General features: G+C 39.8%; 2 protein-coding genes and 1 long non-coding RNA gene across 4 annotated transcripts in view; 1 reads left to right on the top strand and 2 right to left on the bottom strand.

Moving 5' to 3' along the window:
- si:ch211-81a5.8 (uncharacterized protein LOC560648 homolog) overlaps positions 1–2,471 on the bottom strand; it is a 3,904-nt gene extending 1,433 nt beyond the window's left edge. Inside the window, exons 1-3 of the mRNA XM_050033890.1 lie at positions 1,933–2,471; positions 1,385–1,740; positions 980–1,067 (exon numbers count right to left, since the gene is read on the bottom strand). Of these exons, the coding sequence (XP_049889847.1) occupies positions 980–1,067; positions 1,385–1,608 (312 nt within the window). The 5' untranslated portion in view covers positions 1,609–1,740; positions 1,933–2,471. The remainder of the gene's footprint in view (positions 1–979; positions 1,068–1,384; positions 1,741–1,932) is intronic.
- Positions 2,472–3,759: 1,288 nt separating this feature from the next.
- Positions 3,760–4,499, top strand: LOC126383408 (uncharacterized). Its single transcript, XR_007569143.1, has 2 exons — positions 3,760–3,890; positions 3,947–4,499. It is a non-coding gene; the product is annotated as an uncharacterized LOC126383408 (long non-coding RNA).
- clk2a (CDC-like kinase 2a) lies at positions 4,059–14,142 on the bottom strand. Of its 2 annotated transcripts, XM_050033886.1 has the most exons (13): positions 13,972–14,142; positions 12,575–12,780; positions 12,125–12,410; positions 10,873–10,963; positions 9,913–9,979; positions 9,098–9,214; positions 8,616–8,782; positions 7,868–7,962; positions 7,483–7,612; positions 6,401–6,483; positions 5,978–6,057; positions 5,769–5,859; positions 4,059–5,622 (listed from the first exon to the last, which is right to left on the bottom strand). In XM_050033886.1, exons 2-13 carry the CDS (start codon positions 12,778–12,780, stop codon positions 5,434–5,436), a joined length of 1,602 nt encoding a protein of 533 aa, XP_049889843.1. In that variant the 5' UTR covers positions 13,972–14,142; the 3' UTR covers positions 4,059–5,433. The 2 variants fall into 2 exon arrangements, with proteins under 2 accessions (XP_049889843.1, XP_049889844.1); XM_050033887.1 differs by lacking the exons at positions 10,873–10,963; positions 12,575–12,780; positions 13,972–14,142 and having other exon boundaries at positions 12,125–12,265.
- Between the last annotated feature and the right edge of the window lie 1,090 nt (positions 14,143–15,232).

Raw genomic sequence — 15,232 nt, 5'->3', positions numbered from 1 at the left:
TATATATATATATATATATATATATATATAAATAGTCGCAGTGTAATGTGCTGTAAAACTGTAATGGTACAGTGTCAAAGTTTTTTTTTTTTGTTTGTTTTTGTTTTTTTAAAGTGTAGTATATTATAGTATAATGCGTTAAATGAGATGAAAAAATCCTTTTAGGCCATAAAATTTCATTAATCATTCACAGCAGAGTATGTCATAAAAAAGTTATTTTAAGAAGTCATAGTACAATATATCAAAAATTTTCTTTAAAAAAAAGTCAGTTTAGTATGTCATAATTATTTTCTTTAAAAAAAAAAAAAAAAAAATCAGTATTGTATGTCAAAAATTATTTAAAAAAACATAATAGAATAGTATGACATTAAAGTTTTATTAATAAAAAAAAATCATACTAAAGTATGTTGTAAAAAATGGAATTAAAAAGTCAGGGTATAGTATGTCAAAAAGTTAAATTAAAACAAATGACATTAAAATATTAAATTTAAAAAAATCATAGCATTGAATGTAAAAATGTCATAACATATCATGTCATAAAAAATTCATTTAACAAAGTCAGTACAGAATGTAATAAAATACCATAGTATAGTGTCAATAAAAGTATTACATTAAAGTCTTTTTTTTTTTTAAAGTAAAAAAAATAAAAATAAAAAATAAAGTCAGTATGGTATAATGCACTAACTTGAGAAAAAAATATGCTCTTGATTTACAGAATTAACAAAATAATCTCATTGATTCACAAAAATCTACAAGATAATGATCTCAGCTCAGAAAAAAGTTGAATTTCTTTCCCATGAAAACTTCATGAAAAAAGTGTATGAATTCTTGAGTTATGGCAAAAAAAAAAAACATGTTTTGTGAGGTCAGAGTGACCTTGACCTTTGACCACTAAATTCTAATCAGTTCATTGTTGGGTCCAAATGGACATTTGGGCCAAATGTGAAGAATGTTTCTTTTGATTTTGTTGTTCCCTTACCCTCGGGAGGCAGTGGTGGCTTCTGAAGTGAGTCCTTCTCACTGTCCTCTCTGCGTTCTTCTTGGCCAGTATGGCTTGCTGTCGTTTCCTTTGGCAAACAGCACAGAGTAACTTTAGGAACAGCACATGGGCAAGCAGCTTATTCATGTGAGGAGCAGCCTTATCCTCATTAAGCCAAGTCAGTCTGGCCAAGACTCCCAGCTGGAGAACAAAACAGTGACTCTATACTTGAATTTACTGAGTTATCACACTGTCCGAGAGGTGCAAACACAATTCTTTATCAATTGCAAATATGCAAAATGAATCTTAATTGAATGACAAAATAGCACTATAAATAAACAGAATGCATTTTTAGAGCTGATGACAGATTTTTGTTCATGAATGCATGTGTTGTGTGAACTCTACCTTTCTCTCTTCAGCTCAGCCTGGTACATCCTGAGCCAGGAGTCCGGGACCTTCTGGCTGCTACAGGGAAGGCTTCTCCTCCTACTGACGCTCTTCCTGCGGCTGAAGCTGCTCCTGCGGACAGGCTGGCTCTCCTTGGCCCCTCTCTTGGCGGGGGGTTTCTTGCCTGACACACAGCTGGTGAACTGCTTCAGAGGAGCGCCAAGCGACATTAGGGAATCCATTTTTTAAGAGCTGTCTTGTGCTGATGTCGTTTGTGCGGTGTAGCAAGTGCCGTTTTCAAGACTCTTTCAAAGTCCAGGACAAGTCGGCGATGTTGCTCTTCGTTACTTTTGAACCAGAATTCAGGCTTTTATCTGCAAATAGAAAGAATAACAATTAAACCAACCAATAACAGCTTGTATCACATTTTTTAAAAATGTCAATAAAGAAAAACCACCTGAATATCATCTACCTAAATTTCCAATAAAGCATCTTAAGTCAACTTGCAGCTCATGTGCATCAGTGCAGATGAATACAATGTGCTTTAAAGTCAAAATGGGACTCACCTGCAAGTAGTGTCAATCAGCTGTTGGTATCATTTGTCAAAGCTGTTGAGTGTAGGGTCCATCCGTTGCATCGCCTCCACTACTTTAGTGTGCGCGCATGTATAGACCTCTGCTCTGTCCCAGTCTGCTCTTATGGGGATTTGACCGATGATCCCGCTGGTCCTCAAACAGGTTTAGCTGAAGACGTAAGAGTTTATCTCATTAACAACAAAGCAATGCCAAACAAACCTGCACGGGGAAACAGCTGCTTCGTTCACATTTGTCCTCTGACATAGCTCAAAAAAACTTGTGTTTACAGTTTGGGGTTGGACTTCAAATGTCTAAAGTCTTTAATTAAAAGTTACATTCTTAATTTCAGCAAAAGAACATCTGCATAGTTTGTGTTTAGGTAACAGCTTATGAGTCAGTTGGTGATACTGTTTGTCAGGGAGGCTGCCAGACGGAGCATGGACAGACTTAAAAGGTGGGGGGTGACGCCTCTGTGACGCAGAGAGGATGCCTACCTTGTCCCCTAAGACATGACGCTGCTTCATTGACTGCAAACATTAAGAACCTGAGTCAGAGTTGAATGACTCATTTCATTCATTGATTCACACTCACTCGGTGTACTCAGAGATGAATCCAGGTCAAGAGAGAGAGAGAACTCCCAGTCCATTCACTTACATAAATCACTGGGCTTTGATTGTTAAAATATTTTTGTTGTTGTCTTTTTTCCTCTTCACTGTATTGTTTCCCACGTATTTCTTTTGTTAATTGGATTGTATTACTGACTTTGCACATTTCTAATTTACAACAAAGATGTGAAGTCAAACAATCTTGTATCATTATATCTGCTCATAAATCATTTTCTCTTTTGAAGGTGTCTACAGGTATCATACACTTAAATTTGATGCTTCTTTACGCTTTTTCAAGATCATTTTTAACCGAATTTAAGACTGATGACAAATAATCATTTTCTTCTTCTAGCAATGCAGGTCTGTAGTATGTTTAATGTCCCATAGGTTTATGTAGGTATACGGTTGTCAGAGTGAATTAGGCTAAGCTACATTTTGCCAACAGCTTGGAGCAAGTATAAAGTTCAAAGACAGTATTAGGCTCAGTGGAAGGTCTAAAGATTTGTAACATCAGAAATGTGCATTCATACAGAGGGCCTTGATTCATTCTGACAAAAATACATGTAAAAAATGATAAATTAGATAAAATGTTGGTGGCAACTGAGATCTCACGAATTCAAATGACTTTTAAGGCCTAATATTTATAAGACATTTTAGTATTAAATAACTAACCAACCAGAGTGAGGGACTGACCCAAATGACCATAAACCTCCAGGGTCCCAAAGGGTCCTGGCATGTCTGTGTGTCCAAGCACAATTTTAACTAAGTGGTCCGAGTCTGTTATTTTTAGTCTTGAGTCTTGTTGTGTAGCAGGGTCCTTTGCTGATCCATGGCCGTAGCCTCACACCCCAGTCTTATTTTTTGTAGAACCCCCAGCTCACTAATCCATTCATTCACAGGATAAAAGAGGAGAGAGAGAATGGGGACAGTGAGAGAGGTCAATAAAGCAACGGTACGTTACCGACAGATGGGCAGGCTTACGAGACGTATACACCTGTTGCAGCAGATCATCCAAGTTTCCCCTCATTTCCTGTCTTGAGAGGGTGACAGCTGAGTTTAGGTTTTGGAAGGAAATCAAAGAGAGATTAGTTTACAACACGAATAAACTAACAGGAAATGGATGGTAATAGAAAGCATGCGATACCTGTACATGTTGGCTGCCAAGAGGACTTACCAACAAAATCAAAAGTAGTTTCACGATTAAAATTAATATTTAAATATCCTTCCAGCAGTACAAAATAAAAGACACATTCTGGAAACAAAATTAACACGTCCAAGCTACTTTCTAGTAAAAGAATGTAGTGAGAAACTACAACTTTTTATCCATCCAAGTTGACCAATATGGTTATTTCTGCAGTATGGTTATTCATTCTCAAGATGAAAAGATGAGTTCACCTGAGCACAGACACCATGTTTAACCTTCACCAACGCCTGTCAAACACCCTTCTGATGTTCTTGCACATGATCCGGAAGTGGCATTAGTGAGATAAGAGATGGACTCAGACACAGTGCTGGTATTTAAAGACAGAACGCCTCCCTTTAGCTACCAGAGGCCCAGACCGATACTGAGAGCACCATAAGCCTTTGGTAAGGAGGACTTAACTTTAATTCTACACAATCATACATATATACAGTTTTATACGCTTTAATTTCATACAAAAAAAAAACAAGTCATGTACAGGTGGGGGGGCGGGGGACTATGACCTATTGGAGCCCAAAAATAAATACTGGCGACAGGTGTGTGTGGCTCATTGGCTACCACCAGGAGCTGTGTGCTTAACCTCAATGGAGAGACTTCCGGTCTGACCAAATCACACATGGAAAAAGGCAGTTTATGTTCTTTTGTGTTTAAAATGTTCCCATGACTACCGCTGAGCTACTAAGAAGTCACTGATCAAAATATTAATATGAACGTGTCACCCACACCACCCACCCCTACACACACATGCACGCACACACACATCCTCACACCCAGAAAGCATTGCATAACATAACAAACATTTATCTATCAATAAGACAGACCACAGAGGCCCATGTTTGTGTGTGGAGTGTCCATCACCATTATCATCTCATTGGCGAATAATAACAGGCCTGTCGACCCGAGATTAAGGGCACGAGTCTCCATATAAGGGATAATCCTTTCAGACGTAAAAAAAGAAACAAGGAAAATGATACGCAATGCAAGTGCTCACTTAACAAAAACGTAAACAAAAACCTAGAGACGCTTTTCTCTACTGGGAATATCTGTAATTCCCAAAGAAATATGATATTTACTTTGAATGATTTGATGTCAACATAATAAAATATCTTGCATGTCTCCATGTTCAGAATTATGTGAGTGAGGACTTGCGCTGCATATACAGCTCTATCTCCTTTTCACCCTCTCCTTAGACTTCAGAATCCAGGGCATTTCTTCTCCGTAGCTGAGTTGTTGTGTAACTGGTCTTTTGTAGTGCTCATTACCTTATAAAAAGGTGAATTATTTTCTTTACATGCTGATGAAAATAACAGACGGATGGACGGAAGGGAGGAAGGTAGTTCAGAGGTGGAAGGAAGACAGGAGCTGCATAGAGGGCTACTTTGGGTACAATCTTCCATTTAAGATTTTTCATCCTCTATTGAGGCTGTGGTGGCTAGAAAAGATTCATTCTTTCCAACTCTTTTCCAGTCTTTTGTGGGTTTGTTTTGGTCTCTCTGCTGCAAAAACATGCCTATTGTGGCTGCAGAGGCGGACTTCAGAGGGGCAGGGTGGAGGAGCACGAAGTTAAGGTGTCCATGCGTTAATGACAAACGACAGAAAACATCTGAAGCCCCATTTAATTTAACAGTTCACCTGCTCCACATATAAAAGACTTCCTCTGTCATTCAGTCTTTGGAGGCTCGTGGGTCACCGGCTGATGTCCCGGTTACCTTCCCAGTTCTTGCCACTCCCTGACTCCCCAGTCCCCCCGTTCTCAAAGAAAGGGTGTTTGAGGGAGTCTGCCAACACTAGCCTCTTGGAGGGCTCATACTCCAGCATGCTTTCAATGAGGTCAAACAGCTGGTGGTGCTCTTCTGCCTCCGACAGCAAGTATCGCTGACAGGGGAAGGGAAACAAGAAAGAGTCAGAGGACTACTAAGCCTGTCAAGTAAAGAACTGCATAACGCAACAATGCACTGTTATGACCTTTTAGTCCTGCTAATCATCATATTTCTTGCTTTTCAATTTCCAAACATTCTTACCCGCAAAGGTTTGCAGTTTTCTCTGACATATTTCCCCGCTGAGGAGCTCTCGTCCCAGTCCAGACGACCTCTATAGAAATACTTTTGCTTCCTGTGAGGTTACAGAGATCAGTGTGAGCGTGTGTGCATGTTGTTTGCTATATAAAATGGTTGCATTTGTGTCTGTTACAGGAACTTTCTCACTTTAGTATGTTTGCATGTTCTCTCACCTAGTTTTACGAATCATCCTTGAGGGCACGGGACCCAGGATTCTCTCCATCATGGCTAAATGCTCCCTATTGTCATGAGTCTGAAAGAAATATAAGTAAAAAAAACTGACTGATTCAGCAGGAAGGAGAAACAGAGGGTGAAAGACTTATCAGAAGATAATCAGGGTTAAACTACTACTGCTGCTACATATAGTGTCAAAGACACAGTCAGAGCTCACAAATGACACCAAGGGTTAATTCCGACCAGATTAACACGTGCCATGGACACGTGTTAATCTGTTATGTTTCACTGTTTGGTGAGATACAAGCCAAATCATCAATTCATCAATATCAAAACAAAAAAGTCATACAGCAGTCCTGGCTGGCCTAAAATTCTCATTTAAATGAGGCCCAGGTCTTTGCTGCAGTGGGATGCCATAGTACCTGAAACAACGTGAAGCCCAGGTAGAACTCAAAGAGGATACAGCCGATGCTCCACACGTCACACGGATGGCTCCAGCCCAGCTCTGAAGGTTGAAAACATGTATTGAATAAATGACCTACTCTAGGCTGGAGTTGATGCTTGCTGACACCACACAAAATTATTCTAATGACTCAGTTTATACGCCACATAGGGTGATTCAGTTTATGGCATGAATACCATGTGCTTCAAAGAAAAGGTTAGAACTTAAAGAGCAATACTTTATAGTTTAAAACTGGTGTGTGAATTTGTAATCCTTACATTAAGTGGCCAAAAATGATCTCGACACCTACTACTGTTGCTGTTGTTAATATGTGAATATACAGCCCCTTTCACACATGTGCTTTATGTGAGACTACAAATATCCAAATCATTTGGATTGGAAGAAAACGAACATCCATGGATGAAGAAGAGTCATTTACACACCGACGATAATGGCATAATTAGAGAGATGACCAGATTCAGGAACTTCTGTCAGTAAAGCCAGCGCTGAATCATCAAGAGATATTCAATGGCCGAATAATGAACCAGCTACGCAACTGCAGTGTAATCCACATGATGCCCCTAGCCTAAACCAAACAGAGTATTCCTAGTAGGTGAGAACGCTACCGGCACAGAAGATCTGCTGTGTGCTACATGTGTGAAAGGGAAACTGACAATGTCCAGACAATGAGGAGGTCATATGAGAAAATAGCTAAAGATTAATATGAACTGACTGAGAGGAAGAGATGCATCACCTTATCTTCTGCAGAACAAGGCACTTTAAAATACATTTCAATAGAGGAATGCTGAGCTGCGCTTGTTTCAACTGGTAGAACGCAGCCTGTTTCTACAAGAACATGCCCGCAAATATTTGATTGACAGAGCAATGTAGGAACAACAACTGACACGTGCCGACTGAAACAGACACAGGTGTTCATCTCCAAGCTGATTTCCTTGTTAAATCTCTGAAACCTTAGTTTAACTGGAACTCTGGTAGGCTGAAATAATGTATTTTATCCTTTCTGAGAAGGAGTGTTTTCAGTACATGTATGGCCATCCTCACCGAGTATGACCTCAGGGGCACGGTAATGCCGCGTGGACACAATGGTGCTGTGGTGCTCGTGGTCAAAAGTGGCACTGCCAAAGTCCACCACACGTACTGCCGTGCTCTTAACCGTCCGCTCTTCTCGCTTCTGCAAGACACAAAACAGTGTTTCTTGAGCTTTGATCTACTTTCCTACAAAGTATTATGCAGACTGTGTCTCTAAGTCATGCTGTTTTATGGAAATTTCAGTCGAGCAGTTTCAAACTGCAGCTGTGGGTTTTACATATTTATTCATGAGACTGCTAAGCAACATCTACTGGCAACATTTCAACACGAGATCAACCATGTTCAGTATCACAATTAAAGTGGTACAGGCCTACCACAAGAGTCTACTGCATCTTACCTTCTCTACATTGAAGGACATTGTGAAGTCTGAGTTGACAAAAAGGATGTTCTCAGGCTTTAGGTCTGTGTGCGTCAACTTATTGTCATGGAGAACTACGGAGACAAAACATGAGTACATTGGTCATTTAGTCTTCACTTTTGCCACTTAATGAACATGCAGTTACTTTACACAATCCATCTTCTAATCATCAGTGTGCTGATGTTAATTCATTTAAGATGAGATAAAACAATGAACAATAATGATCATAATATAGATAGGGTGAAATTAATAAAAAGAGCATGGACAAAAAAATGTGAATAGTAAAAAACCCACAGAATACATGTAGATATTGACATTTGAGTTTGTCAACTGGACAACTAAAAAGATGTAGCCAGGAAGTCTTCATTACAGCATAGTTTTCCTAATCAGAAGCTTAATAAGTTAACAGAGACACTATAATGCCCTCATGTGGCTACAGGCTGTCTACCAACAACAAAACGCTGTTAGTCCAGCCACTCAATTTGTGGCAACTGATGAAGACACATTATTAGGCAAACACTTATTTTAGAGACAACAGCACAACAACTTAATTAGTTTAAGTAAGGAGAGTCTCTACACTGAACATGCCGAATTGGTTGCTGATACTTGTTCGCAATATGTTGAGCTATACAGTATATTTGGTGCATTAAACCCATTCTTAACTGACTAATATGAGTTTCTTTTGTACTAAACCCAAATACAGGACATCATTAAAAAAAAAACTTACACTTCACTGCGAGACAGATTTGGTAGGCCATGTGTCTGACCTGACCAATTGAGTAGGGCAGGTAGTTGTTTTCCTTCAGAAAGTCAAAGGTACTGAGAGCTAACAGCTCAAAGGAGAGACACATGTGACCATGGTAGTCAAACCAGTCATACATCTGTACACACAAGCTGCAAGATAAACAGGATACAGGAAGTTTGAGTTAAATAGTGGATCATTTAAATGCAAACACCACTTTACTTGTACAACAGCTAAAATAAATACTTCTATAGAGATTAATCTAGCGTATCATCTCTTGGTAACTGTTGAAAGCTTCCAGGACGGTGAGGCTTTTATCAAACAAGCAAAACTGAGTTGGTGACACTAAATGTCAGCACTGATAGATTTTAGGTTTATTGCTTAGCTCTACTACGGAAAATGGAGTTAATTCAGGCACTGTTACTCAAGGTTAAGAAGTTCATTTAATTGAAGCAGTCAGAACTCACAATTTGTTATCAGGGTCCTTTTCATTGATCTTCTCTAGTACATTAATCTCCAAGCGAGCGGCTTCCTTGTACTTCTCCACATTTTTGATAATTTTCAGAGCAACATTGGCTCCTCCCCTGTAAGACATAAGATAGTATGAGGTCAAAAACAGAGGACATAAAACACAAAACCTGCTTTACATTTGTATGCCAACCTCCTTTTGGGGAGCCGATGCCCCAGAAAAGGGTGTGACTGAATTAAAAAACACACTTACTAAGATGGATAGGAGAACAAAATTTCTGATATTGATATTAGTTATATGGTAAGAATATGAGAAGTCCCTTCTTACAATAAGCATCTTCTTAATGCAGCTTCAGTTGGTCACAGACATGAATAGATAATCCATACGTCTCTTTCCTAAGGCCCTGACCATAAAACCTTGAATTTGAAATTGTTAGATGTGCATTTCTGGCATTATCACAAGACAACACATCTTCCATTATGACTCTATCAGGGAGAAGGCACATAGTCAAATGAGGCTAAAATGCAGCAGAGCTAATTTGCCTGCAAGACACTGCACCAGATTATCAAAGGCAGCAGGAAAAAAACAGAAAGCGATGGACAATCTGATGAAGGGGTTTTTAAATTCAAAACAGTCCCGGGAAGAAACAGTAGTAATCAATAGTTAAGAAGAATGTTAAATACTCTTATCCTGATCTAATCTGGCTCAAGTCTACCCCCTTAGGTATGAGATTAACACTCTTTTTTTCCCCTGTAACTCAAACACAGCGAGCAGGTGACAACCGTTGTTTTCCCAGTGTCAATTGATACACACCTGCGATGGTCTATGCACTGCATCACCCTCCCAAAGGTGCCTTCTCCCAAAGTGCTGACAATCTCATCTGCAACACAACACAGAGAGAGAAGGAGGAGAGAGGGAGGGCAGGGAAAGAAAGAACAGGAGCATTAGACATGTGGACTTAAGCAGGAATACATAATGCAAAAGTGTAGACAGGCGGCGTACCAATTCTAGCGCCCATCCCCTTTTCAAATGGCTGCCTATTCAAACTGGCAGGCTTGAAACACTTTGAGGTAATCTATGATGATTAAAATCATAGCGCTATAATACATTTAAAGGAAATAAGGGAGCAAATGTAAAATGCTCCCTTCCTTTTTTTATGACCAATTTGCAGCCATCACAAATAAAGGCACATCCTTTCGAGATGTGGCTGTCTTTGCCCAAAAGGACACAGAAATATTGTGTAAAACTGAAAAATGATTAGTATTTCTACTAAACATTGTATGATACCAAAAATGGCAAGTATTTTTAAGATAAATTTACAGTCTAAATGTGCGCTGGTTGTGCTAGGAAAATACTAAATAAGTGATGTGCATGTCAGATGTCTGCTAAAAAAACATAAAAGAAAATCCCTGAAACCCTACTAGTGGGAAATAGCTATCTTAAGCTACAGACTTAGAACTGTAACTGAGGTTTAATCTGAAAGGCAACAGAGACAAACAGCTGCAAATGGGATTCTACGTTTAGGAAAGTCAAGTAACCTGTGAAACAGAAAATGCTCCACAGCTTAAAATCCTAGAACAAAAAGGAGAAGGTATCTAAAGTCCCTCTCAAAATCTTCAACATTCCTGCAATCCACCCTGCCATTTCAGCTAGAGCGAAGAGCATTCTAGCAAGGCATCATCATCATCATCAGGCACTCCCATGTCATGTAAATGCTCTATGCTTTAATACTCATATGGAGAAGGGTTACGATAGAGTAGTGGCAGTGAGTACATCTCTCTTGCAGGACGTCCCCACTCCGACAGATCAGGTGCCCTTCCTCGTCGTCCCTCACACTCAGTGCCCTCGTCCGGCTGTCACTCCGCTGTTTTCACACCCAAACCGCCATCAGCAGGTCACGACACGACCGGAGGGAACAGGGGGTTTTCAGGGGCAGCCGCAGACATGGCGTCAGGCCGCACAGGTAGACGAGGAGGGAAGAGGAGGGTGGTGTTGGTGGTAGTTGTGGTTGTAGGTGGGTTTGGTGGTCATGGGGCGATTCACGCATGACACCACGTGAAGGAAATATATAACGATAGGGATATAGTGCAAGGGAACAAGTCAAAGATTACATGCTGTCCTCTGTTCCTCTCCCCCCTCTACCTTTTAACCACAGCTGCTTACAAACAAGGAAGCAACTGGCATATCCATTCATCAACGCAAAAACCATTCAAAACAGTAATATAACTAATACAAAACTTATCAGGTTGACTTTTTAGATTAAACAAAAACGAAAATAAAATGAGAGGACCATACGTAATCAAACAGGAAATATTAAAAGATAATCCCAGCATATATGCTACATCAATTTCAACCCCTTTCTCCCTTAAATAAATACTACTTATACATGTGTGGCTAAAAATGACCCACACAAAAAATGCATTTTAATGAAGCTAAAACATTTTAAATGTCAGTAAATTCTAACAAAAAACCTGCAGTGTATTTAAATCTTAATCTTACAAAGTGTTTGGTAGAACATTTTCACTTTTTTCAGCCTATCTGCACTAAAGTTCACAAGTGGCCAACCAACTGTTACCACAGAATTTAAGCTTTTACTATAGAACCAACAACACACCAAATAAAATTTTATGTAAAGGTAGGGCCACAGACACAGAATAGTTGGACCAAGTACTAGGCTTTCAAAAGTAAAAGTTAGGAAAGCTGTGATGAGCATGTATCTAAAGAGCATTAAGAATTAGTGGATGATTACTGATGAACTACTGAAAAAGTATTTGCATAAAAATGAAAATGCTCTGCCAAAAAGAAATGTCAATTTAAGCAAAACCCACTAAAACAAAAATTAAAATCCCCTCTGACGGAACAAAAACAAAATCATAAAGATTGTACTACTTACCAATTCCAGGAGCTGCGGAGAATAAATGGTTAGAGAAAGACAGAGACAGAGAGAGCTCAGTGGAAGGGACAGAGATGGAAGGAGAGAGGATGAGGAGAGTTAAAACACAATCTCAAGACTGGCTGTACTCACCGAGGAAGATGGGCTATAGGACCTGGTTCTACGCCGCCTTCGTTTGTGCTTACGCCTGCTGCCTTTCCGCCGGTATGACTCGTCCCGTTCCCGATCCCTTTCGCGGCCACGTCGGTAATCATATACATTTGGGGAGAAGTCGCGTGGATAGTAACTTTCAGCTGCTCCATGTGGCTCCCTTTCTCTGTCGCGGTCTTGATCTCGGCTCTGATCCAAGCGTCTGTATCCCTCGCAGTATCTTCTGTCAAATGGCCGGTGCTCTGTAGAGCGATTGTCATAGCTACGACTGAATCAGAGGACAAAGGAAAACACTGAAACCTCAAGATTGGAAACCAACAAACCTTCAAAAAAGCTCTACAAAGTTGGTACTCGTGATTGAACATATTGAAATGTATAGGTAAAACTGCAACACAGCACACCAAATAAACCACACCATACACACAAACATACCTCCTGGAGCGTACAAAGCTTCCTTCCTGTCTGTGTCCCCGTCCTCTTCTGTCTCGGTCTCTATCTCTGTCACTGCTGGAGGAGTAAGAAGGCGATCTTCTGTGTCGATGTCTTCGCCCTCTGTCTCTGTCTCTGTCTCTGTAACGGTCTTGGTAGCTGCTTCGACTGTCTCTGTCCGAAGATGAGTAACGTCTAGTGTGAGGCATCTAGTGGATTATTAGAAGAACAAACAAAACAGTATTAAGAACTTTAATAAAGTCCCCTTGAAAGTTAATGAATTGCTTGTTGAACTGAAAACTACAGTAGACAATAGTGGGAGATCCCTTTTTACATTGAGTCCTGTAAAAGTTTTTCTCCTCGTCAAATATTCCTATCAGTGGGACAGCTGTCCACCGCCAAAGTCAAACTGAGATGTGGGAGTCAGTGGGAGGAGTTGTGAGAGACAAGCAACCTGAGACAGGAATTTTTGACCTACACAATCTCTTGTATGTGAAAATGCAAACGTTAGCCTCACTGTTTAATAAAGCTGCCCTTGGAGAAACCCCAATTGGCTCCTTAAAGTCAGATCAAATGGGCTGATTGAGGACAGCAGCTTAGTAAACAGACACTGTATAACAAAGTATAAATAAAACAACAACGTGGATGTGTAGGTGGCCTACAGCTGAATACACCAACCACAGAAACACACAGGTCAACACTTAAACTTTAAAAGCATCCTGATGAAACATGCAGCCTATAAATCTGTGCAAAAATAGCTGTAGCTAGAAAGACAACTGTTGAAGCAGGCTTTTAAGTATGTGAAGAGAGACGAGTGATCAAATGCAGGGTTGCATTTTAATAACCCTGTTGCATGATCCTGTTTAACTATTACCAACCCACCGCAGGTTAGCGTAAATGCAGCGTTGCTTCCTTGCGATTGTAAACAATAAATATTCATGCTATAATTACACAACTGATATAACGTTTAGCCTTTATTAGATAAGCTTTAACTAAGCTAGATGATAACAAAACAACGTTCCCAGATAACAACACGGTTGCAGCTGTCGCTAACGTTAAAGCTTATTTCCTACCATGTAAGACGATGCGTTAGTGCCGTTACCGCTGCTATTTCAGTAAGCAGTGGGCATCCAGTATTTTCTCAGTTTTCACACACCGATATATCAACAGCTAACATAACTTAAAACTGCTTAACCAGCTAACTAACTGACCAACAAGCGACGACCTGGCTGTTAGCATGCTCTGCTAGCAATGTTAGCTAATGTAAATACTTTGACCGCCATCTTAGCTTAGCTACGTTCGACAGCTAGCATAACATACTTTCGCTAGCCGCCGTACTAACCGTTGGGTCGGAATGTGGCTTACTTTAGGGCACGGGACAGCTCGTATGTGATATTTACCGTTTTAGCAGCGAGCCCTGTACGTTTGTCCCACAAGAAATCCGTGTTGGCGTTCCAGTTTTGTCTATTTATCTTCTCGTAGCCCGACGTCCAAAGCTCTGTTGCTAGCAGGCAGCCAGCTTTTTTCCTTCCTTCGCTTTCTGTACAGCTAGTTCTGGTTCAGACTGGCGGTTCTAACGCCTCCCTGTGCCGAGACTCTAATTCAGTCCTGCATGTTCACGTTAGCGTAGTACTCTGCAACGGTCACAACTAAATCATATTTGTAAGAATCAAACTGCCATGTTAGACAAGTTTTGTATTAATATAAGTGACTGATGATGTTGAACATTTTCTCTACAATTAAGATGTAATACAGAATTTTGAGCACTAAGGCAGTCTTGTTCATTTTGCCTTATCTGAGAAATTAAAATTACAAGCCCATATTTTTCTTCAATTGTGACTTACAATGCCATTAATTTGACTTCTTACAATTTTTTATAATTTTGACTTGCAATTAGTGAATTTATTTTCATCATATCCAACTTTTTATCTATTTGTTTTGTTTTTTCCTTAAGAAAATGGACAGAGGTGTGGACTAAAGCCACATGACTTGGGCTCAAGTAAGCACTGATTCACAAATTTGATAACTTAAGATAAAACAAACAAATAAGACTTGCTACTTGACCTGTACTCAACACCAATGACTCATGACTTCACTTGGTGGGTGTACTACTAAGTAGATGGGTGGATATGTGACCTTGGTGCATCGTGTATGTATTGTCATGACACAAATAGAGACTTGACTTTGGACATCAGCGTACATGTTACACAGCAATCACTGCATATCTGATAAAAGATATCAAAGAAATTAAGAAGTGAATCATTTAATTGAAAAAAAAAACATGACATAGAGATGTCTGCTTTTTTGAGGATATATGTATATATAGATATATATATATATATATATATATATATCAAATGGCACATTTTTAAATTAGGAACATTCTTGTTTAATCATCCCTCTTTGAGCACAGATATGTGTTCAAAGTGACAATCTGAATCACTTACAAGAGCCCGCTCTCTCTGCAGGCCCCTTCACCCCACAGGCCCCAGTGCAACTGCACTGCCTGCACTCTATGTTTACGCCCCTGGGTAGGTTACTGAGGAGGAATACTCTCCTATATATCACAATGGAGTTTTGTCTGATAGGTGGGTATACTGTAAACAGCCAGAAAAAGAGGTGGTGATACCCTGCATACCTACACAGACCCTCCACTACACC

The sequence above is a fragment of the Epinephelus moara genome, chromosome 22 (genome assembly GCF_006386435.1).
Source record: "Epinephelus moara isolate mb chromosome 22, YSFRI_EMoa_1.0, whole genome shotgun sequence".
Classification (NCBI taxonomy): domain Eukaryota; kingdom Metazoa; phylum Chordata; class Actinopteri; order Perciformes; family Serranidae; genus Epinephelus; species Epinephelus moara.
Note: the sequence above shows the minus strand (reverse complement) of the source record. Positions and strands in the feature narration are given on the sequence as shown.

Coding starts and splice junctions, on each gene's coding strand:
- clk2a (XM_050033886.1), bottom strand. CDS start 12,780: ATGCCTCACACTAGACGTTACTCATCTTCGGACAGAGACAGTCGAAGC. Junction 8,783..9,097: donor AAGGACCCTGATAACAAATT/GTGAGTTCTGAC, acceptor TTTATCTTGCAG/CTTGTGTGTACAGATGTATG. Junction 5,623..5,768: donor AAAACTGCAAACCTTTGCGG/GTAAGAATGTTT, acceptor TTCCCCTGTCAG/CGATACTTGCTGTCGGAGGC.